General features: G+C 35.7%; 1 protein-coding gene across 1 annotated transcript in view; it reads right to left on the minus strand.

Moving 5' to 3' along the window:
• Positions 1 to 17,395, minus strand: part of SNX2 (sorting nexin 2) — a 61,787-nt gene that overhangs the window by 17,203 nt on the left and 27,189 nt on the right. The window contains exons 2-7 of the mRNA XM_069591677.1: positions 14,148 to 14,265; positions 9,876 to 10,039; positions 8,539 to 8,605; positions 8,149 to 8,192; positions 6,608 to 6,749; positions 3,493 to 3,571 (exon numbers count right to left, since the gene is read on the minus strand). Coding sequence (XP_069447778.1) covers positions 3,493 to 3,571; positions 6,608 to 6,749; positions 8,149 to 8,192; positions 8,539 to 8,605; positions 9,876 to 10,039; positions 14,148 to 14,265 — 614 coding nt within the window. The remainder of the gene's footprint in view (positions 1 to 3,492; positions 3,572 to 6,607; positions 6,750 to 8,148; positions 8,193 to 8,538; positions 8,606 to 9,875; positions 10,040 to 14,147; positions 14,266 to 17,395) is intronic.

Below are 17,395 nucleotides of genomic sequence, written 5' to 3' on the forward strand. Positions count from 1 at the left end.
ATATGATGAAAAGAGGTACTGGGGAGCAGAACAGACACTGAAGGAAGACATAAGTGAAAGATGCTTGGAACTGATGAAAGTAAGTGTCAGACTTTGCAAGAAGTGGTCAGCAGTTAGTTCTTAAGATTTGTGCTAAGGAAATGTTATCAGTATATTTACAATCACTAAGGGCTTTCAACTGCTTCCCTGGTGGCTGAGATGGTAAAGAATCTGCCTGCAATGCAGGAGACCTGGGTTTGATGCCTGGGTCTGGAAGATCCCCTGGCAACCCACTCCAGCATTCTTGCTTGGAGAATTCCATGGACAGAGAAGCCTGGAGGTACTTACCAAAACAAAATAAAGCAGGTTATACAAAACGCCTGAGAGAAACAGAGTTAAAGATATTTCTCTTGCTTTAGACTCAAAGATATGTGCTAACAAACAGAGACCAAGAAGGCAAAAAGAAGCTGGGTCTCTGATGACATTCATTTGTTCATTCAACAAACATATCTTGAGCATTTACTACACATCAGTTACTGTTCTGAGTACTCAAAATGTATCAGTGAACAAAAGAGAACAAAATTCCTTTCCTACTGAAGTTTATATTAGAAAAAGAAGACAGACAACAAATCATAAAAATTATGTAGTATGAGATAAAATGGCAAATGCTGTGGAGAAATCAAAGGACAAGTAGAGAAAGGACAAGTAAATGGGATCAGTCAAAGTGAAAGCTGCTCAGTCATGTCCGACTCTTTGCAACCCCATAGACTATATAGTCCGTGGAATTCTCCAGGCCAGAATAATGGAGTGGGTAGCCTATCCCTTCTCCAGGGGATTCTTTACCAACTGAGCTACTAGGGAAACCCAATGGGATCAGTGGTTGATGGCAATTTAAATAGAACAGGTCAGAAAAGGTGATACCTGAATGCCTGAAGTTTAAACAGGTAATGGAATTAGCCATGCGGATACCCCAGGAGCAAAAGCTTTATAGGATGTGCCACAGAGGATAGGGGAGTGAAAACCCAGGTGAGAAAATGCCTGGGATCTTTGAGTGTGGCCTAGAGCACAGTGGTCAAGGAAGATATGGGATCAAGTACGTAACAGAGTGAGCAGTGCATGTCACGGGAGATTTTATAGGTCATTATAAGGATTATGGCTGTTATTGAATGAAATTAGATGCGTGTATGAGTGGGGATGATTCATGTTTTAAACAGATGACACTGGCGGTTATATTAAAAAAGGATTAGAGGTACAAGGATAGAAACAGGGAGATCAACGCAGAGTCTACTGAAGTTAATTCAGACGTTTCAACTAGTAGCGAACAGGTGAAAAATCTGCTGTCCAGATATCAAAAGGAAACAACAGGATTTCCCAATGAATTTGATAACATTAAACATCTGCCTACCTCCAAACCTTCTGATATGAGTGGGTTAATCAATCTACACTAACTGTTGAGGCTTTGCCAGCTGGGTTTGCAGGTACTTCTTATGATACACTTACATTTTTAGAGAAAGGAACAATGAATTTAGGTTAAATAACTGGTCCAAGACCTCACAGATAGTATGCAGTGCATAATGGAGTGCCGGTTTCAACACAGAAAGGATTCTAAAACCCTATACACTACTTCATGCTACCTGACATTTCTCAGTTTATATTTACAGAAGTGTATCCTTACTATAAAACAAACTCAACATGCTCATAAGGTAACACACGAAGCACTCGTAAGAAAATCAAGTGAGCTATCTTTAGGATACTTAGAAGACGTAGTTTCTGCTTACTGAGTGTGGCACAGGAGGAATGTTTGGGTTCTTAACCACTCCCTTTCTCTTCTCATATTTTAACACCAGATATTAATCCTTTTGCTCAAGACAGTCATCTGGATTCTCAAAGTTCAACAAATAAATAACTATGTAAACGACTACTAGAGCATATATGAAGAAATACATCCTTGACCTGCCAGATCCAACTAGGTCGTGTATGCCACAGAAAAGCCTAAATGTTTAAATCTTAAGGAATGCCACAGAAAACTCACAATAAAAATCATTCCAGTTCCTCTGCTTCTGTACCTTTACACCTGTATTTTCTTTAGTTATCTTTTCTAATGTACAATGAACTCATAATACGCTTTATCACTACTGCAAATTCTACTAAGGTACTGATAGTATTTAACAAGCAATATTTACTAGCCAAAAAACTTTCTTCACAAATACACTAGGTCAAGCTTCAATACTTCCTTAAAACTCTCTTCAGTGTTACATAGTGAATGAAGGTACGGTTTAAGTACTATGCAATGCATTCAAGTTAAAAGAAAAGGTGAATGGAGAATCAAATATGTCCTTGGTACAATAAATCTTCATTAAGTTTCTTATCAGGGATGTCATCCAAAATATTTCAAATTTACTCACAGAAAAACAGGACTGGAAAGGCTTCTCAAAAGGTCATGGTTATACTTTCAGGAAGAACTAAGTGAAATCAAGGCAGTACATTATCCATCTTTAATCTTAAACATGCTCAGCCTACGACTTCTTTCACAACAGAGTCAGTTCTAATGCCTAAATTAAACTTCTATTGATGGAATTTAAATCTTTTTCCAGAGTGACTGCTAGTCTCACAGACATAATCTCATCTTTTAAGTCTTCTTTAACGTAAGATTTTAAGTTGCACACTAGCTTTTCTTATTATGAATTGTTCAAACCTGACTTTACTGTGGCATTTTTTTAAAAACGGAAATAATTTATTACTAAAATCCAGAATTTGTCTCAAAAAGAGTTTTAAAAACGAATTTATACCCAGTAGATATATATGCTATTTCCTAAAAACTGTCCTTATCTACTCTAACCACTAATTTTAAGCCAAGAGAGAAAATAAAACAAATAAGCAAATTTGATTAAAATTAAAAACAAAAAAAAACACCTATGATAGTAGCAAGTATTTTAAATCTAGGTAATTACCAACTATAAGGTGAACTTTAAGACAGTTTTGAACTTGTTTTCTCACATTTTCAGCACAGAAAGGGAGAAATGTTAAGATTCTGGGAGTAGATTCCTCCCATCCATTTCTCTTTGAGTTGGCCACAATGGACAGAAGTCTTCAGAGCTATAGCAAATGTGTCAGGTCAAGAAGCATAAAAGAAGGTACAGCATATGTATCTATCAGCCTTTAACCATACAGCCAGTTCAAGCACTGACTAACCCTTTTGTCCTTTCAAATCACAATCAACTATAAAGAATTGAAGGAGGGAGCACAAACCTAATTTTTCATTGTATTTAAAAGAAAAATTAATGTAGATAAAGACAAGTATCACTTTGTTATGAGAATTAATAGAAACAGAACAAGATGACAGTACCATATTTTTTAATGGACCAATTTTCTTTAAAAAAGCTTATAGCACTCTTAAGAGTAATAGAGTGGTACTTCAGAATTTTCATACTTAATATACTTGTGCCACTTAATGGAATCAGACTTATATTACTGAAAAAAATAAGAGTAATAAACATAGCTGATTAGAATTACCTTTCAAGAGCTGCTCTCCTTTTTTCTACAAATTCTGTGGATGATGAATCTTCTTTACCCACCTTGACCTTGGTCATGCCTTTGAAAAAATTGAATGAGATTCACGATTTTCTACTACCGAGAAACATTCTTTTAAAATAATTTCTGCATAATTTGGCTTCCCTGGTGGCTCAGAGATGGTAAAGAATCTACTTGCAATGCAGGAGACCCAGGTTCAATCCCTACGTTGGGAAGATCCCCTGGAGAAGGGAATGGCTACCCATGCCAGTGTTCTTGTCTGGAGAATTCCAAGGAAAGAGGAGTCTGGCAGGCTACACAGCTCATGGGGTCACAGAGTCAGATGCAACTGAGTAATTAACACTTTCACTTTCTGAATAATTTAAAATATATTTGAACTTGACAAAAAAGTGTCAAAAATTATAACTAGTATCATATGTTTGACAAATTAATATATATACTTGGCAAGTACTTTTAATGTAACCTATAAAAGAGTACAGATAAAGCAGAGGTTGAGCTATGTCTGTAGTTTTCCAGTTTGGAATCCTTATTTTACTTGATATATATTATACTCCTGGTAAATTAAAATGTGTTTGATTGCAATATGCATAATGGAGTTCAAATTCATGAGTTTAAGCTCATTTGATATTTTTCTCTCCTATGAGCAATAATTAAGTCTTTACTTTAGTACTAGAAAAATAAGTATAATCTGTGAATATGCTAAGTACTTCCACTGCCACAGATTTTAAGAACATGGTTTATTTATTGTATCTGGCTTTATAACAGCTGAAATAATGAGCTCTTTCACAGAACCTCTTTGAATTTAAAAAATAAAGTCATGTGCAAATTTTTTCTTAGTTAATGTATTCATTTTTAAAAACTGATGGACAACATGAAATTTTAAAAATGACTACTTCTCTACTTGATTTTCTGCCAAGAAATTCACAGAACAATTTATTATCTACCTTTAATAATAGCTCAGACTTTATGCACACATTTAGAGGAAACTAACTTGACTTTATCTTTTATTTAACTACATTTATTTTTCCTGCTAATCTCTTTACTTATATCTTTTTTTAAACTGCATTTTATATGGTTGCCTCAAATTCTTCCAATCTTTTCAAGCTAATAATTGGTGGACAGTTGAAGATTATTAGAGGAAAATATTAGTTAGAAACACAATAAACTTGGCATGAAAATTGAGTTAAAAAAATTTTTTTCCCTGGCTCAATGTTTAAAGACTAGTGTATCTAGTCACCAAAATGAGAAAAATTATTTTGTTTTTCCTCTTTTGATATATTAAAAACAGTTGTACAATTTAAAGCTAAAGAAAAAAGGATATTAATAATAAATAATTTATGATAAATGAAACAAGTTCACTACACAGATAATGGGAGGCCAAAGGATACCACTGCAACAGTTTAGAGAAATAAAATTATTAACTAGACTAGCAGTTCACATGGAGAAGGCAATGGCACCCCATTCCAGTACTCTTGCCTGGCAAATCCCATGGGTGGAGGACCCTGGTAGGCTGCAGTCCATGGGGTCGCTGAGAGTCAGACATGACTGAGCGACTTCACTTTTACTTTTCACTTTCATGCATTGGAGAAGGAAATGGCAACCCACTCCAGTGTTCTTGCCTGGAGAATCCCAGGGACAGCAGAGCCTGGTGGGCTGCCGTCTATGGGGTCGCACAGAGTCGGACACGACTGAAGCGACTTAGCAGCAGCAGCAGTTCACAAAGCATGGTTAGAATATCTGGAAGCATTCTGAGACCTTTTTGAGGAGTGGCAAGGGATGCGTACAAAAATCTATCTTCATAATACACCACACTGTTATTTTTGTATTTTTCACTCTCATTCTTTCATTGAGAACTCAGTGGAACTTTCCTAAAGTTATATGCTGTGCTGTATTACAAAAGATAGAGTGCAGAAGCAGATGTGAAAATAAAGCTATTTTCTATGAAGTCAGAAATTAAAGATTTTGCAAAACTGTAAAAAACAAAAAAGGCAAGCCACTCTTACCACTTTTTTGCATTACAAAAATAATTTTTCTCAAAAACCTTATTTGTTAATAACAGGTTATCAGTTTCTTATTTTTAAGTCAATTAATAAACACAATTTAAAAATTCTCACGTGTAAGTATCAAGAGATATAGCTCCAAAAGCAAAAGCTCTTTGAGGCCCTTCAATAAATCTGAATACACAAGGTGTCTTGAGACGAAAACGCTGAAGAACTATACTAGATCTTTGAATTTTAAAAATGAAGAAGAATATAAGAATGCTTTTGAATATATCAAGGTTTCAAAATCATAAAAGATACAGATAAAACTGCTTTTCAAATCAATTGTTTAAAAAGGTAAAAACAGTAACTTAGAATGAAACTTATTTATATTTCAGAATAACAATCATATATATAAAAAATTGATTTATATAAAAACCTATGACTGGGAAATTGGTTCAAGATGATGGAGAAGGAGGATGTGCACTCAACTTCTCCTGAGAGAACACCAAAAATCTATCACTGAAAAGAAAGAGTGGAAAAAATACTACAAAATTTTAATGGTGGGACAATAGAGGTTTTCCTCTTTTGTAATATTCTGCATATTCTTAACTAAGTAAGGCTTTATTACCTGTAAAAGTGAAATGTTTTTAAATGTTAAATTGAGGTATGTAATAAAATGAGTTTAAATAGCTCCTGTGTGAGCAAGGCTAGATCAAATCTTTTTGTACAATGTATAGCTGAGCATGGAACATCTCCAAGTCCTCAGAAAAATGTTAATATGCTAATAATATTAAATATTCTCTAAATGTTACTCAGTAATAAGGTACTCTAACTACCCTGAAAGTTTTTAATTGCTTTCATCTTGCTAAATTCCAACTTAATATTTAACATCATCACACTGTATAAATCAAAATCCTTAGGTATTAGAAAATAAAATTTTTAGCTATACACTCTTCAGTTGATAAATGACTATCACAAATAGAATATTTAAATTCAGTATCTCTTAAGACATTGATATGTCATGATAGTGCGTGATCATGGAATATACAAATCCATACAATCAAAATTGAACTAGTACCAGTAACAAAAATCAATTTTTAAAGATTTATACTTACCTACTATACTCTTTTCTGGAGCTGGTGGCACAATATAACCAACATGTAAATACTTGCTTGCTAATTTGCTATGCAAACCGAGGAAGTCACTAAATCTTCTTTTAACTGAAAATTCACTTTTGCTGAACATGGAAAGAGAAGTCTACAAGTGAAGAAGAGGTATTTCAAATTTTGAATACTGAAAAATTATTTAAAAATTAATGTAATACATAATTGTGAATATGCATACACACACACACAGAGGTCTACACTGCAAAAAAAATGTAGAGTAGCTAACTAATGTGAAACAAAGATTTCTAACAACTGAAAAAACCCCAAATCACAGTTGTTGCTGCTTTTTGTTTTTGTTTTTTTTACAGAAAACACCTGCTTTATTCTACACTTAACTCATCTCACTGACTCTACCTGTATTTATGCTAATGATTCTTAATCTCTGATCTTTACCTCTAGCCTAGATCTCCACTGGGCTTCAGTCTGATACATAGTCCAAGGGAAAACCTCCATTTAAATTGCACTGCCATCTCAATTTCACCATATATTCCCCTGCTGGAAAAGTGAAGGGAACTTCTCTGTATTGTTTACTATTATATTCTAGCTTTTGGAAGACAGCCTGACTCCAAGGTATATAAATAAGTATCTGTTTAATGAATTAACAGATTTCACTCCATACTGTGTTCCTCTCTTTGTATTGCCTTTTCTCCAGGATCATTCCAACAAGCACAGAGTTCCTCTAGACAAAGACTCAGGTTTCCCTCCTTCCTCACTTCTTACATCCAAGCTCTACTGATCACACCTCCTATATAACTCAAGAAACCATTTTCTTCACTCATCCCCAGAACCAATTCCTAAGTATCACTTCTCACAGTAGGACTGCTGCAGACCCCCTGTCTTTAAGATTTGAAGGTCTACAATCCCTTTAAGAATTGCAACTACCTCAACTAGAGATCCTGACCTTTCTTTTTATTTTGGCCACACTGTGCAGCACGTGGAATCTTAGTTCCCTGACCAGGGACTGAACTCACATACTCCCCAGCAGTGGAAGCACAGAGTCTTAACCAGTGGACCACCAGGGAAGTTCCCTGACACTTTTATCCTCCCAATCCAAACTGAGTCAGAGAAAGCTTTCTAGAACAAAAATCTCAATGTGCCATACTCTTCTTTGAACTTCAATGGTTCTCCATCATACAATTCCTAATGTGGCTATTCATAATAAAGGCAGGCTTACTGCCAAACAATTTAATCTGGCACCACTTTCTGCAGGTCCTGCAGGTTTCTTATTTCTGGCTTTTATACAAGCAAATCGCTTTGCCCCCTTTCCCACCCGCAACACTTCTACTTTGTCTGGATTAGATCCCTTCCTGCATAGCCTCCCAGAACACTCTCTCTACCAAACCACTCACGACTCACTCTGACTATTTATGCGCAACTTTTACTGGATGATAACCTTGTAAAGACAGTGATCACGTACACTTTAATCACTGTGGTATCCTCATACTACACAGTGAGGGCTCAGTATTTTTTTAGAGGAGCAAAAGGCCTACCTTTGTCGTTACTCTGTAAGCCATGTAAGCATTCATGCCATCACCTATAAGAAAAGCCAAGCTATTAAAAATCATAAGCTTAACACACAAGGTAACTATGTGAGGTAATATATTAACTTGATTGTGGTAATCATTTCATAAAATATTAAGCTAATCACATTATGATAATTGTGATGTGCATACATCCTAAATATACACCATTTTTATTTGTCAATTATTTCTCAATAAAGCTGGGGGGAAAAACAAACCACCAAGCTGCCACAAGTTTAAAAATTAGAAGCACCAATTTTAATATTGTAACAATGCATGTAGTTAAGAAAAACAGCACATTAACAACCAAGTTAATTATTAAAAAGAAGCAAGTACAAAATATAATAAATGTTGACTCACCAACTTTCTCTGGATCTGATACACCAATTTCTATATCAAAAACATCTCCATTTGCTTCTTCTTCAATCTAGGAAAATTTTTTTGGTATTAAAGATTCCAATTTGTATTATCATCATAATAGTAGTAAGTATAATTTTTACCATCTATCTTTTATTAGGATCACTGCCACATGAAACAATTTCAGAGTCACTCAGCACTCTATTTCTGAAAATCAATGAAAGCTTTTACATTTCCTGTCTATGTGAAAAATACACAAACACACACAGACAACAGGAAAAGGATAATTAGGAGAAGTAACAGAAAATCTTGTGCTCCTCCGACTCCTCAGATGTAAAGAAAACTTCTGGAGGAATACTGTGGAATATTTTTGTTCAATCTTCAGATGCAGATTATGAAGATAACTCCTTATTTTTAATATTACTATTTTTCAAAGCTGTATCTCTCCTCTTTAAAAACCAGGAAGTAGCCATTACTTTTGCCAGTAGAATCCTACATACTTGCAGAAATTATTATAAGCAACTTGAGCATCATGATTTCTCTAATTACCTAGTAAACACATGTTCTTCCTGAAGCCAATAAAAGCGCTACAAAGCTCACTGAGAAAAGAAGTAAGAAAATGATAAATCTATGAGGCTACAGAGAAGCACTTTTTATGCCATTGTAAGTAAGCAATCCCTGTTAACAGTAGTTCTTAGGGAAAGGCTTGTCATTTTCAAGAAGAAAACACAGGAACTGTTCGATCTTTCAAAATTTAAAAACAACATTAATATTCCAAGACTTCAGAAAAGTATGTTTTTCTAATGATAATTTTTTTCAAAGTTGCCCTACTGCACAGATTTTTGAAAGTAAGCCTTACCTGAACTGTAATATACATAAAGCAAATCCTAGGTATACAGCTCAATAACTTTTACAAAGTAAACACATCTCTGTAACTAGAACGGAGATCAAGAAAAAACAGCATCATTAAGGCCCTCACGCTTCCTCTCCACTCACTACACATCCCCTGCTCTGCGAACACAGTGTCAGTCGCTCAGTCCTGTCCGACTCTGCGACCACATGAACTGTAGCTGGCCAGGTGCCTAAGTCCATGGGACTATTACGGTAAGATCACAAATGACAAACTGCCTGACTTGAGAAGCAAAGTGATGTATTCAAGTTATTGGATTAAAAAGTGTGGGGATAAATTTAGAAACCAAATCATCCAACCTCTTTAGTGTTCTTTTGGGGAATGTCTAAAAGGCTCTATTACAAATGACGGACAGCAGAGAAATGCTGGGCGGGGAACAAAAAAAAGTATTATTTACATGTTAATTTAGAATATAAACATTTTTCCATACCTCGTCCCTGGATCTATCAAAGATCACAGGAGCAGACATACTCTTTGATTCAATTCTGGGAGCAATGAGTGTTGTGGGGGTCACAGGTGTGACTGCAGGAGAAGGTTCTGAGGAGAGTATAGGTTCCCTTTCTGGACTGTCCAGAGAAACTTCCTCTGTAGCTTCTAGATACAAATTAAACAAGTTAGTTAAGGATACTGGTAACAAGCAGAGCAGGCAACGAATTACGAAACATTTTTATACGACCCATAATATCAAAATATTATTTTAAAATAATTGTTATAAATAATTTAAGAATCCTTCCTTAGTGGTTTATTTAAAACTTTAAAACCAACAGTGACTTTGTTGATTTTAGGAAGAATTCCAGTAAGTCAACACAGTTATCTATACTAGTGGTAGGGATAAAGCTAGAAGGAAAGCAATGATGTGAATAATTCCACATTCATTTGTGTTTGGATCTATAATATATCTAACACTTGTGGTAACTTACCTTCCAAAATCTTGTATTCAGGCTAACATTATGATTCTTTTATACACACAAACATAAACTTTATAGCGGAGAGCTGCTCAGAACTATCCCAACTGGGATTAAAAATTTGCTATGCAAAGTCCACAAAGTAATCTAAAGCAATTAACTGCTAAAGATTACAGGATATTAGCTGAATACACTGGAGAAGGCAATGGCACCCCACTCCAGTGCTCTTGCCTGGAAAATCCCATGGATGGAGGAGCCTGGTGGGCTATAGTCCATGGGGTCGCACAAAGTCGGACACAACTGAGCGACTTCTCTTTCACTTTTCACTTTATGTACTGGAGAAGGAAATGGCAACCCACTCCAGTGTTCTTGCCTGGAGAATCCCAGGGACGGGAGAGCCTGATGGGCTGCCGTCTATGGGGTCGCACAGAGTCGGACACGACTGAAGCGACTTAGCAGCAGCAGCAGCAGCAGCTGAATACACAAATATACACAAAGCAACAGGTGTTTAGGTTTTCATTTAAAGTGCTTGTTCATTTGAAAAATCTAAAACTAAATATATTTATAAACAAAACAAATCAATAAACTGAGTGTCTAAAAGCTATGTAACATTGTGCTAAAGGCAATGAAGAAACACACAAAAATGTAAAGTATCATACCTGCCCTCAGGGAGTTTATAATCTAGTTGGGAAAACAAGATATAAGCATGTGGAGTGTTAAACAACAAAGACAAATAACAGCCAAGAAAACAATATAAAGAGCATAACAAAACGTTTAACTGCTATATGAACTATAGGAACAAACTATAATTTGAGTTGAGATGGGAGAGAATAATCTAGGCTGGGGAAAATAGGGAATATTTTATGAAACTGAATTGAAAAGATATGAATGGATTTAAAAAATGAGGGAAGTATTCCACAAAAGTGAAACACAGTCGACCCTTGAACAACATGGGGGTTAGGGCCACCAACTCTCTACACAGTCAAAACTCTGAGTCTAACTTTTATTTGGGCCTTCCATATACATGGCTCCTTTGTTTTAGAGGTTCTGCATTCTTGGATTCAATCAACCTCTGATCAAGTTGTACTGTAGTATTTACTAATTTTAAAAAATTAGTATTAGTGGACCTGAGCATTTCAAACCCATATTGTTCAGGAATCAATCATAACTGAGTAAATTAAAAGCAAAGCCAGAAAAGTAAAATTTATAATCAGTGGCCAAAATAATAACCACAGTTCTGCTGGTTTATAGAGCTGATACCAAGAAAAGGCAGGCAGGACTGTAAGTGAAACAGGATGAGATCAGTGGTTTCTAACCTGAGGTTCTTAGATTCCTCAGAGTTTGAGAAGGCAGTAACAATAGACAGTGAGCCATTTTAATACCTCAAGAAGTATGTCAGTAATAACATATATGTTATTTACGTGAAGCAGTAAGATACCTCTTAAATTTTCTACTTCTTTGAATTAAGAGGTACAAACTACTATGCATAAAATAAATAATCTACAAGGATACATTGTACATCACAGGGAATACAGCCAACATTCTAAAACTATAAATGGAGTATAAACTTGAAAGTCACTATATTGTACACCTGAAACTTATGATATTGTATATCAACTATACCTCAATAAAAAAATAAGTCAAAGTTTTTCTTTTTTTACAGAAAAAAGTCCCACATATACTAAGTATAAAGATTAACATTTCCTTGAAAGAGACACTTTGAAGGTAAGTGTAAACTGATTGTGTCAATTTCAGCTAAGTAACATTTCACTCATACCACAGACACCAGAGAATTTTTCAAACAAAGGAATACTCCTTAAACTTTGGATTTGGTATAATCTGCTGAAAAGTGTAAGTGAAATACAGTAACTACCCTAGAAGAAGCAATTTCTAAAAGTCTAGGACAATTTCAACACTGGCAACTTGCTCTCCATCACTTATTCCTCTAGGACAGTTTCCTAAAATGTGTTCAGCGAAGCTTAGTGCAGGATGGTACTGATGGTGGAAAGGGGCTCTCTAGTTACCCATGTTTGATGAACATCCTGTAAGTAAGCTAATAACAGTAACAAAGTCATGTTTGAACTTTCTCTGATGCCACTTCTGACATAATAATAGTATGTGAAATGCTATCCAAAGTATATTGGCATACATACCAATTACAATCTAATCTCACTATGGTTTTAAAACCAGAATGGCTAAGTCACTAGAGCAATACCTATAGTTTCTTCTCTTATACAGGTCTTAGGAAACCGAATGATGTCATTATGAAATGTAGCTGAGTTTAAGATAAAAGATAAAGCATAAAAAATGTCTGCAGATAACAAAAGAAACAGATGACTATTTTTATTGCTTCATCTCTGTTTCTCCTTAAAAACAAACAGAAACCCTGACACTAACCATGGATCAATCACTGTGTTTAGTATACTCTGCACTAGGTACACTAACACAGAAAAGATTTTTCTAGTTGAGCTTCGTGGGCAAATATCACTGCACAGCACTGACGTGGCAGACTGATCAGCAGGGCACACTGTAAACAAGAAAACCATCTTTCCTATGCATAGAGCCAGAGTTCTGCTTTAGACTCTTAGCACACTCATTAACATAGAAGTCTGAGACTTAAAGACTCTTTAATAAGATGGATAATGTAAGTGTTCTATTTATGACCCTCTACTATTAGAGGAATACCCACAATTTTAGATTAGCAGCTACTTTTGTCATCTTTCAGATTAAAACATAAATGCCATGAGGAAACTTCTAAGGATCTCCTGGGAAAAAGTCAATGAAAGAAAAGAAAAAGGAGTATTACAATTCTGGTTAACTGTCATTATACACTAAGTTGTTAGGTAGCTACAGAAAAGGGTGGGAAGATGGCTGGGTAAATGATTGTCTTCACATTTTAATTTTCTGACATGAATTCATAAAAGACATGAATTCATCTGCAGTGAAAACTTTTCATACACTAAACAGGAAATTATATGGACCTCTGTCATAGAGGACTGTATTTTTAAATATACTTGTACTAAAAAAATACATGATGGTTTCAATATTCAACCACCATAAAAGCTGAAGGAGGATAGATTATCAAGCTTTAACTCAAAGAAAGCCAGTTTAGGTAAATTAAGTTCTTAAACACACAAAGATTTACTATTGCAATTATTTGTGCCATTAATTCTAAGGAAGATGCTTTTTAATAGCCAAACATTAATTTGTATTTAAATTTTAATCTTAAAGCAGATAATTGTTTTGAAGAGGGTCCAATTTGTTAAAGGTAGAAAGAGACTACACCAAATCCTGCCCCCATATTAAAAAAAATTCCTGAAGCATCAATTTATTCACCTAAAACTGAATCAAAATGGAACCCATGGTAAATACTGAAACATTTTTATTAAAACAGATTTCAAATATATTTAGATTATAAATAATTTTTAAGTTCAGAGTTTAATTTTCCTTTGTGATAAATTGTAAATAGTAAGAAAGAATATAATCATTGTTATTTCTCAAAATCTGAATGCCACAACCATTAGTTTGTGTCCAAGTACTGCTTGAAATAATCAAATTATTAGTGTGACTTATTTCCAAACGCTTAAAACCAGAAAGGATCATATTCGTGCTTTTCGCAAGTCTTTATTTTTCACAAAGCAAAGTAACTAAAATTTCCTGTCCTCCTAAGTTGTTAACAAGAAAAGCCATCAATAGTACTTTACAGAAAATGTTAGTTTTAAGAGAATATTTTCTGATAGGATATATGCTACAAATGATAATTACTAAAAAAAAAAAATAAAGGCATTTACAATTACCTGCAAAAAGATCTTCTCTGTCATCATCTAGCACAACTTCTGCAGGTTTTGGACCATTGGAGTTTGTACTAATATCTTCTCCAAGAAAGCTAGCTGGATCCGGAGATGATGGACTTGACTGTTAAAAAAATAATTGATAATAGATTGCCATGTTTGTCTGTTATGATTATGTCTCCAGATACTATAGAAATAGAACATTCTCCTGATAAGCACAGAAGAAAGAATAACAACAGCTATTTACAGTTCCTCCTCTGAGGGTAAGAAATAACCAAAAACACACTTTCACTCACCTTCTTTCTTAACAAGAAATCACTTAGGATTTAAAACAGAAAATCTTTTCCAGTCACCCAGTTAGATATACTAATCTGTCAAGTTTAGTTATAATTAACAAAAACAAATTTTAATGTTTTATATAGTATAATATCATATAATAGTAAAAATCGGACCTTGCAAATATGTTGCATGAATAAGAAGTTCAAATTAATACTTTAAGAAAAAGGTTTAGCAGTAGTTGACTTAAGACTACAATTATTCTAAAATTTCTGTTATTTTGAAACTAAAAAATTCCCAGTAATTTACATTTCAACTAAGCTAAAGGAATATTTTTGTATTTCTGAAAGTACAAAAATCAGCAGAACCTAATCAACACTGTAAAGCTTTTAGATTTATCAGTTTTCTTATAAATTGAAACCAGTACTTAAAAAAAATACACAACACAAAAAGGGAGTTGTATATATCAAAAGTGCACAGCTATATATCTTCAAAACCCAACACACCAGTGTCATCAGCACCCAGATCAAGAAAGAGCACATTTTCAAATCGAAAAGCTCCACTCATGCTCCCTCCTATGCTTTACCCTCTCCCAACCCAGGCTGCCACCAACCAGGATTCATCTTTCCTGTTTCTGCTCTTCACACAACTAGAATTATCCAAAACAACATTTTTTTTTTTCTGTTTGTTCTTTGACCTTAATGCTATGTATACAAGACTCTTATACTGTCGCATGTAATAACAGAACACGCATCTTTGTTGATGTAAATATTCCACTGTGTAAATACACCACAATTGATCCATTCTGCTGTTGATGAGCATCTAGGCTTTCAAATTTCATTACCAGTTTTTTACCGCTACCAACAGTGCTGTACAAACTGTCCAGCACATATATCTTTTAGCAAACAGTGAACAAATTTCTGTCTGCTATGTACCTAGGAGTGGAATACCTGAATCACAGGATAGGTAAATGTTCTGCTTTAGAAAATATCACTATAGATCTTCTAAAGCAGTTATATAATTTACACTCACCCCAGGAATACAGGACTTCCCTGTAGCTCGACAGTTAAAGGATCTGCCTGCAATGCAGGAGACCAGGGTTTGATCCCTGGGTCAGAAGATCCTCCGGAGAAGGGAATGGCAATGCACTCCAGTATTCCCGCCTGTAGAATCCAATGGACAGAGCAAGCTGGCAGGCTACAGTCCATGGGGTTAGAGGTGGACACGACCGCACGACTAACATACACACACCAGTACTATACAGAGCTTCCAGCTGCTTCACATCCTTGTCAACACTTGAATATATTTCGTGTTTTCACTTAAGCTATTATGGAGAGTATAGAGTGCACCTTACTGTGATCTGAATTGGCATTTTCCTGATGAGTAATGATGGCGAGCAGTTTTTCATATGTTTAACAGACATTTGGATATCTTCTTTTGTGAAGGGTCTCTTCAAGTATTTTCCCTATTTTTTTTTATTGTTCTTACTGATTTGTAGGAGTTCTTTACATAGTCTAGATACAAGTTCTAGATATGTATCACATATGGATGGAGAAAAAAATTTTCTCCCAGTTTGTACTGTTGCCTTTCCTCTTACTTAATGGTACATATTAATGAATAAAGTTATTAATTCAGTTCAGTCGCTCAGTCACGTCCGACTCTTTGCGACTCCATGAACTGCAGCACGCCAGACCTCCCGGTCCATCACCATCTCCCAGAGTCCACCCAAACCCATGTCCATTGAGTTGGTGATGCCATCCAGCCATCTCATCCTCTGTTGTCCCCTTCTCCTCCCACCCTCAATCTTTCCCAGCATCAGGGTCTTTTCAAATGAGTCAGCTCTTTGCATCAGGTGGCCAAAGTATTGGAGTTTCAGCTTCAACATCCATCCTTCCAATGAACACCCAGGACTGATCTCCTTTAGGATGGACTGGTTGGATCTCCTTGCAGTCCAAGGGACTCTCAAGAGTCCTCTCCAAACACCACAGTTCAAAAGCATCAATTATTCAGTGCCCAGCTTTCTTTATAGTCCAACTCTCACATCCATACATGACCACTGGAAAAACCATAGCCGTGACTAGATGGACCTTTGTTGACAAAGTAATGTCTCTGCCTTTTAATATGCTGTTTAGGTTGGTCATAACTTTCCTTCCAAGGAGTAAGTGTCTTTTAATTTCATGGCTGCAGTCACCATCTGCAGTGATTTTTGAGCCCAGAAAAATAAAGTCATCCACTGTTTCCCCATCTATTTGTCATGAAGTAATGGGACCGGATGCCATGATCTTAGTTTTCCGAACATTGAGCTTTAAGCCAACTTTTTCACTCTCCTCTTTCATTTTCATCAAGAGGCTCTTTAGTTCTTTTTCACTTTCTGCCATAAGTTATTAATTCAGTTCAGTTCAGTCCAGTCCCTCAGTCGTGTCCAACTCTTGGTGACCCCGTGAATCGCAGTATGCCAGGCCTCCCTGTCCATCACCAACTCCCAGAGTTCACTCAGACTCACGTCCATCGAGTCGGTGATGCCATCCAGCCTTCTCATCCTCAGTCGTCCCCTTCTACTCCTGCCCCAAATCCCTCCCAGCATCAGAGTCTTTTCCAATGAGTCAACTCTTTGCATGAGGTGGCCAAAGTACTGGAGTTTCAGCTTTAGCATCATTCCTTCCAAAGAAATCCCAGGGCTGATCTCCTTCAGAATGGACTGGTTGGATCTCCTTGCAGTCCAAGGGACTCTCAAGAGTCTTCTCCAACACTACACTTCAAAAGTATCAATTCTTCGGCACTCAGCCTTCTTCACAGTCCAACTCTCACATCCATACATGACCACTGGAAAAACCACAGCCTTCACTAGACGGAACTTAGTCGGCAAAGTAATGTCTCTGCTTTTGAATATGCTATCTAGGTTGGTCATAGCCTTTCTTCCAAGGAGTAAACGTCTTTTAATTTCATTACTGCAGTCACCATCTGCAGTGATTTTGGAG

Source organism: Ovis canadensis, chromosome 5, assembly GCF_042477335.2.
Source record: "Ovis canadensis isolate MfBH-ARS-UI-01 breed Bighorn chromosome 5, ARS-UI_OviCan_v2, whole genome shotgun sequence".
In the NCBI taxonomy this organism is placed as follows: domain Eukaryota; kingdom Metazoa; phylum Chordata; class Mammalia; order Artiodactyla; family Bovidae; genus Ovis; species Ovis canadensis.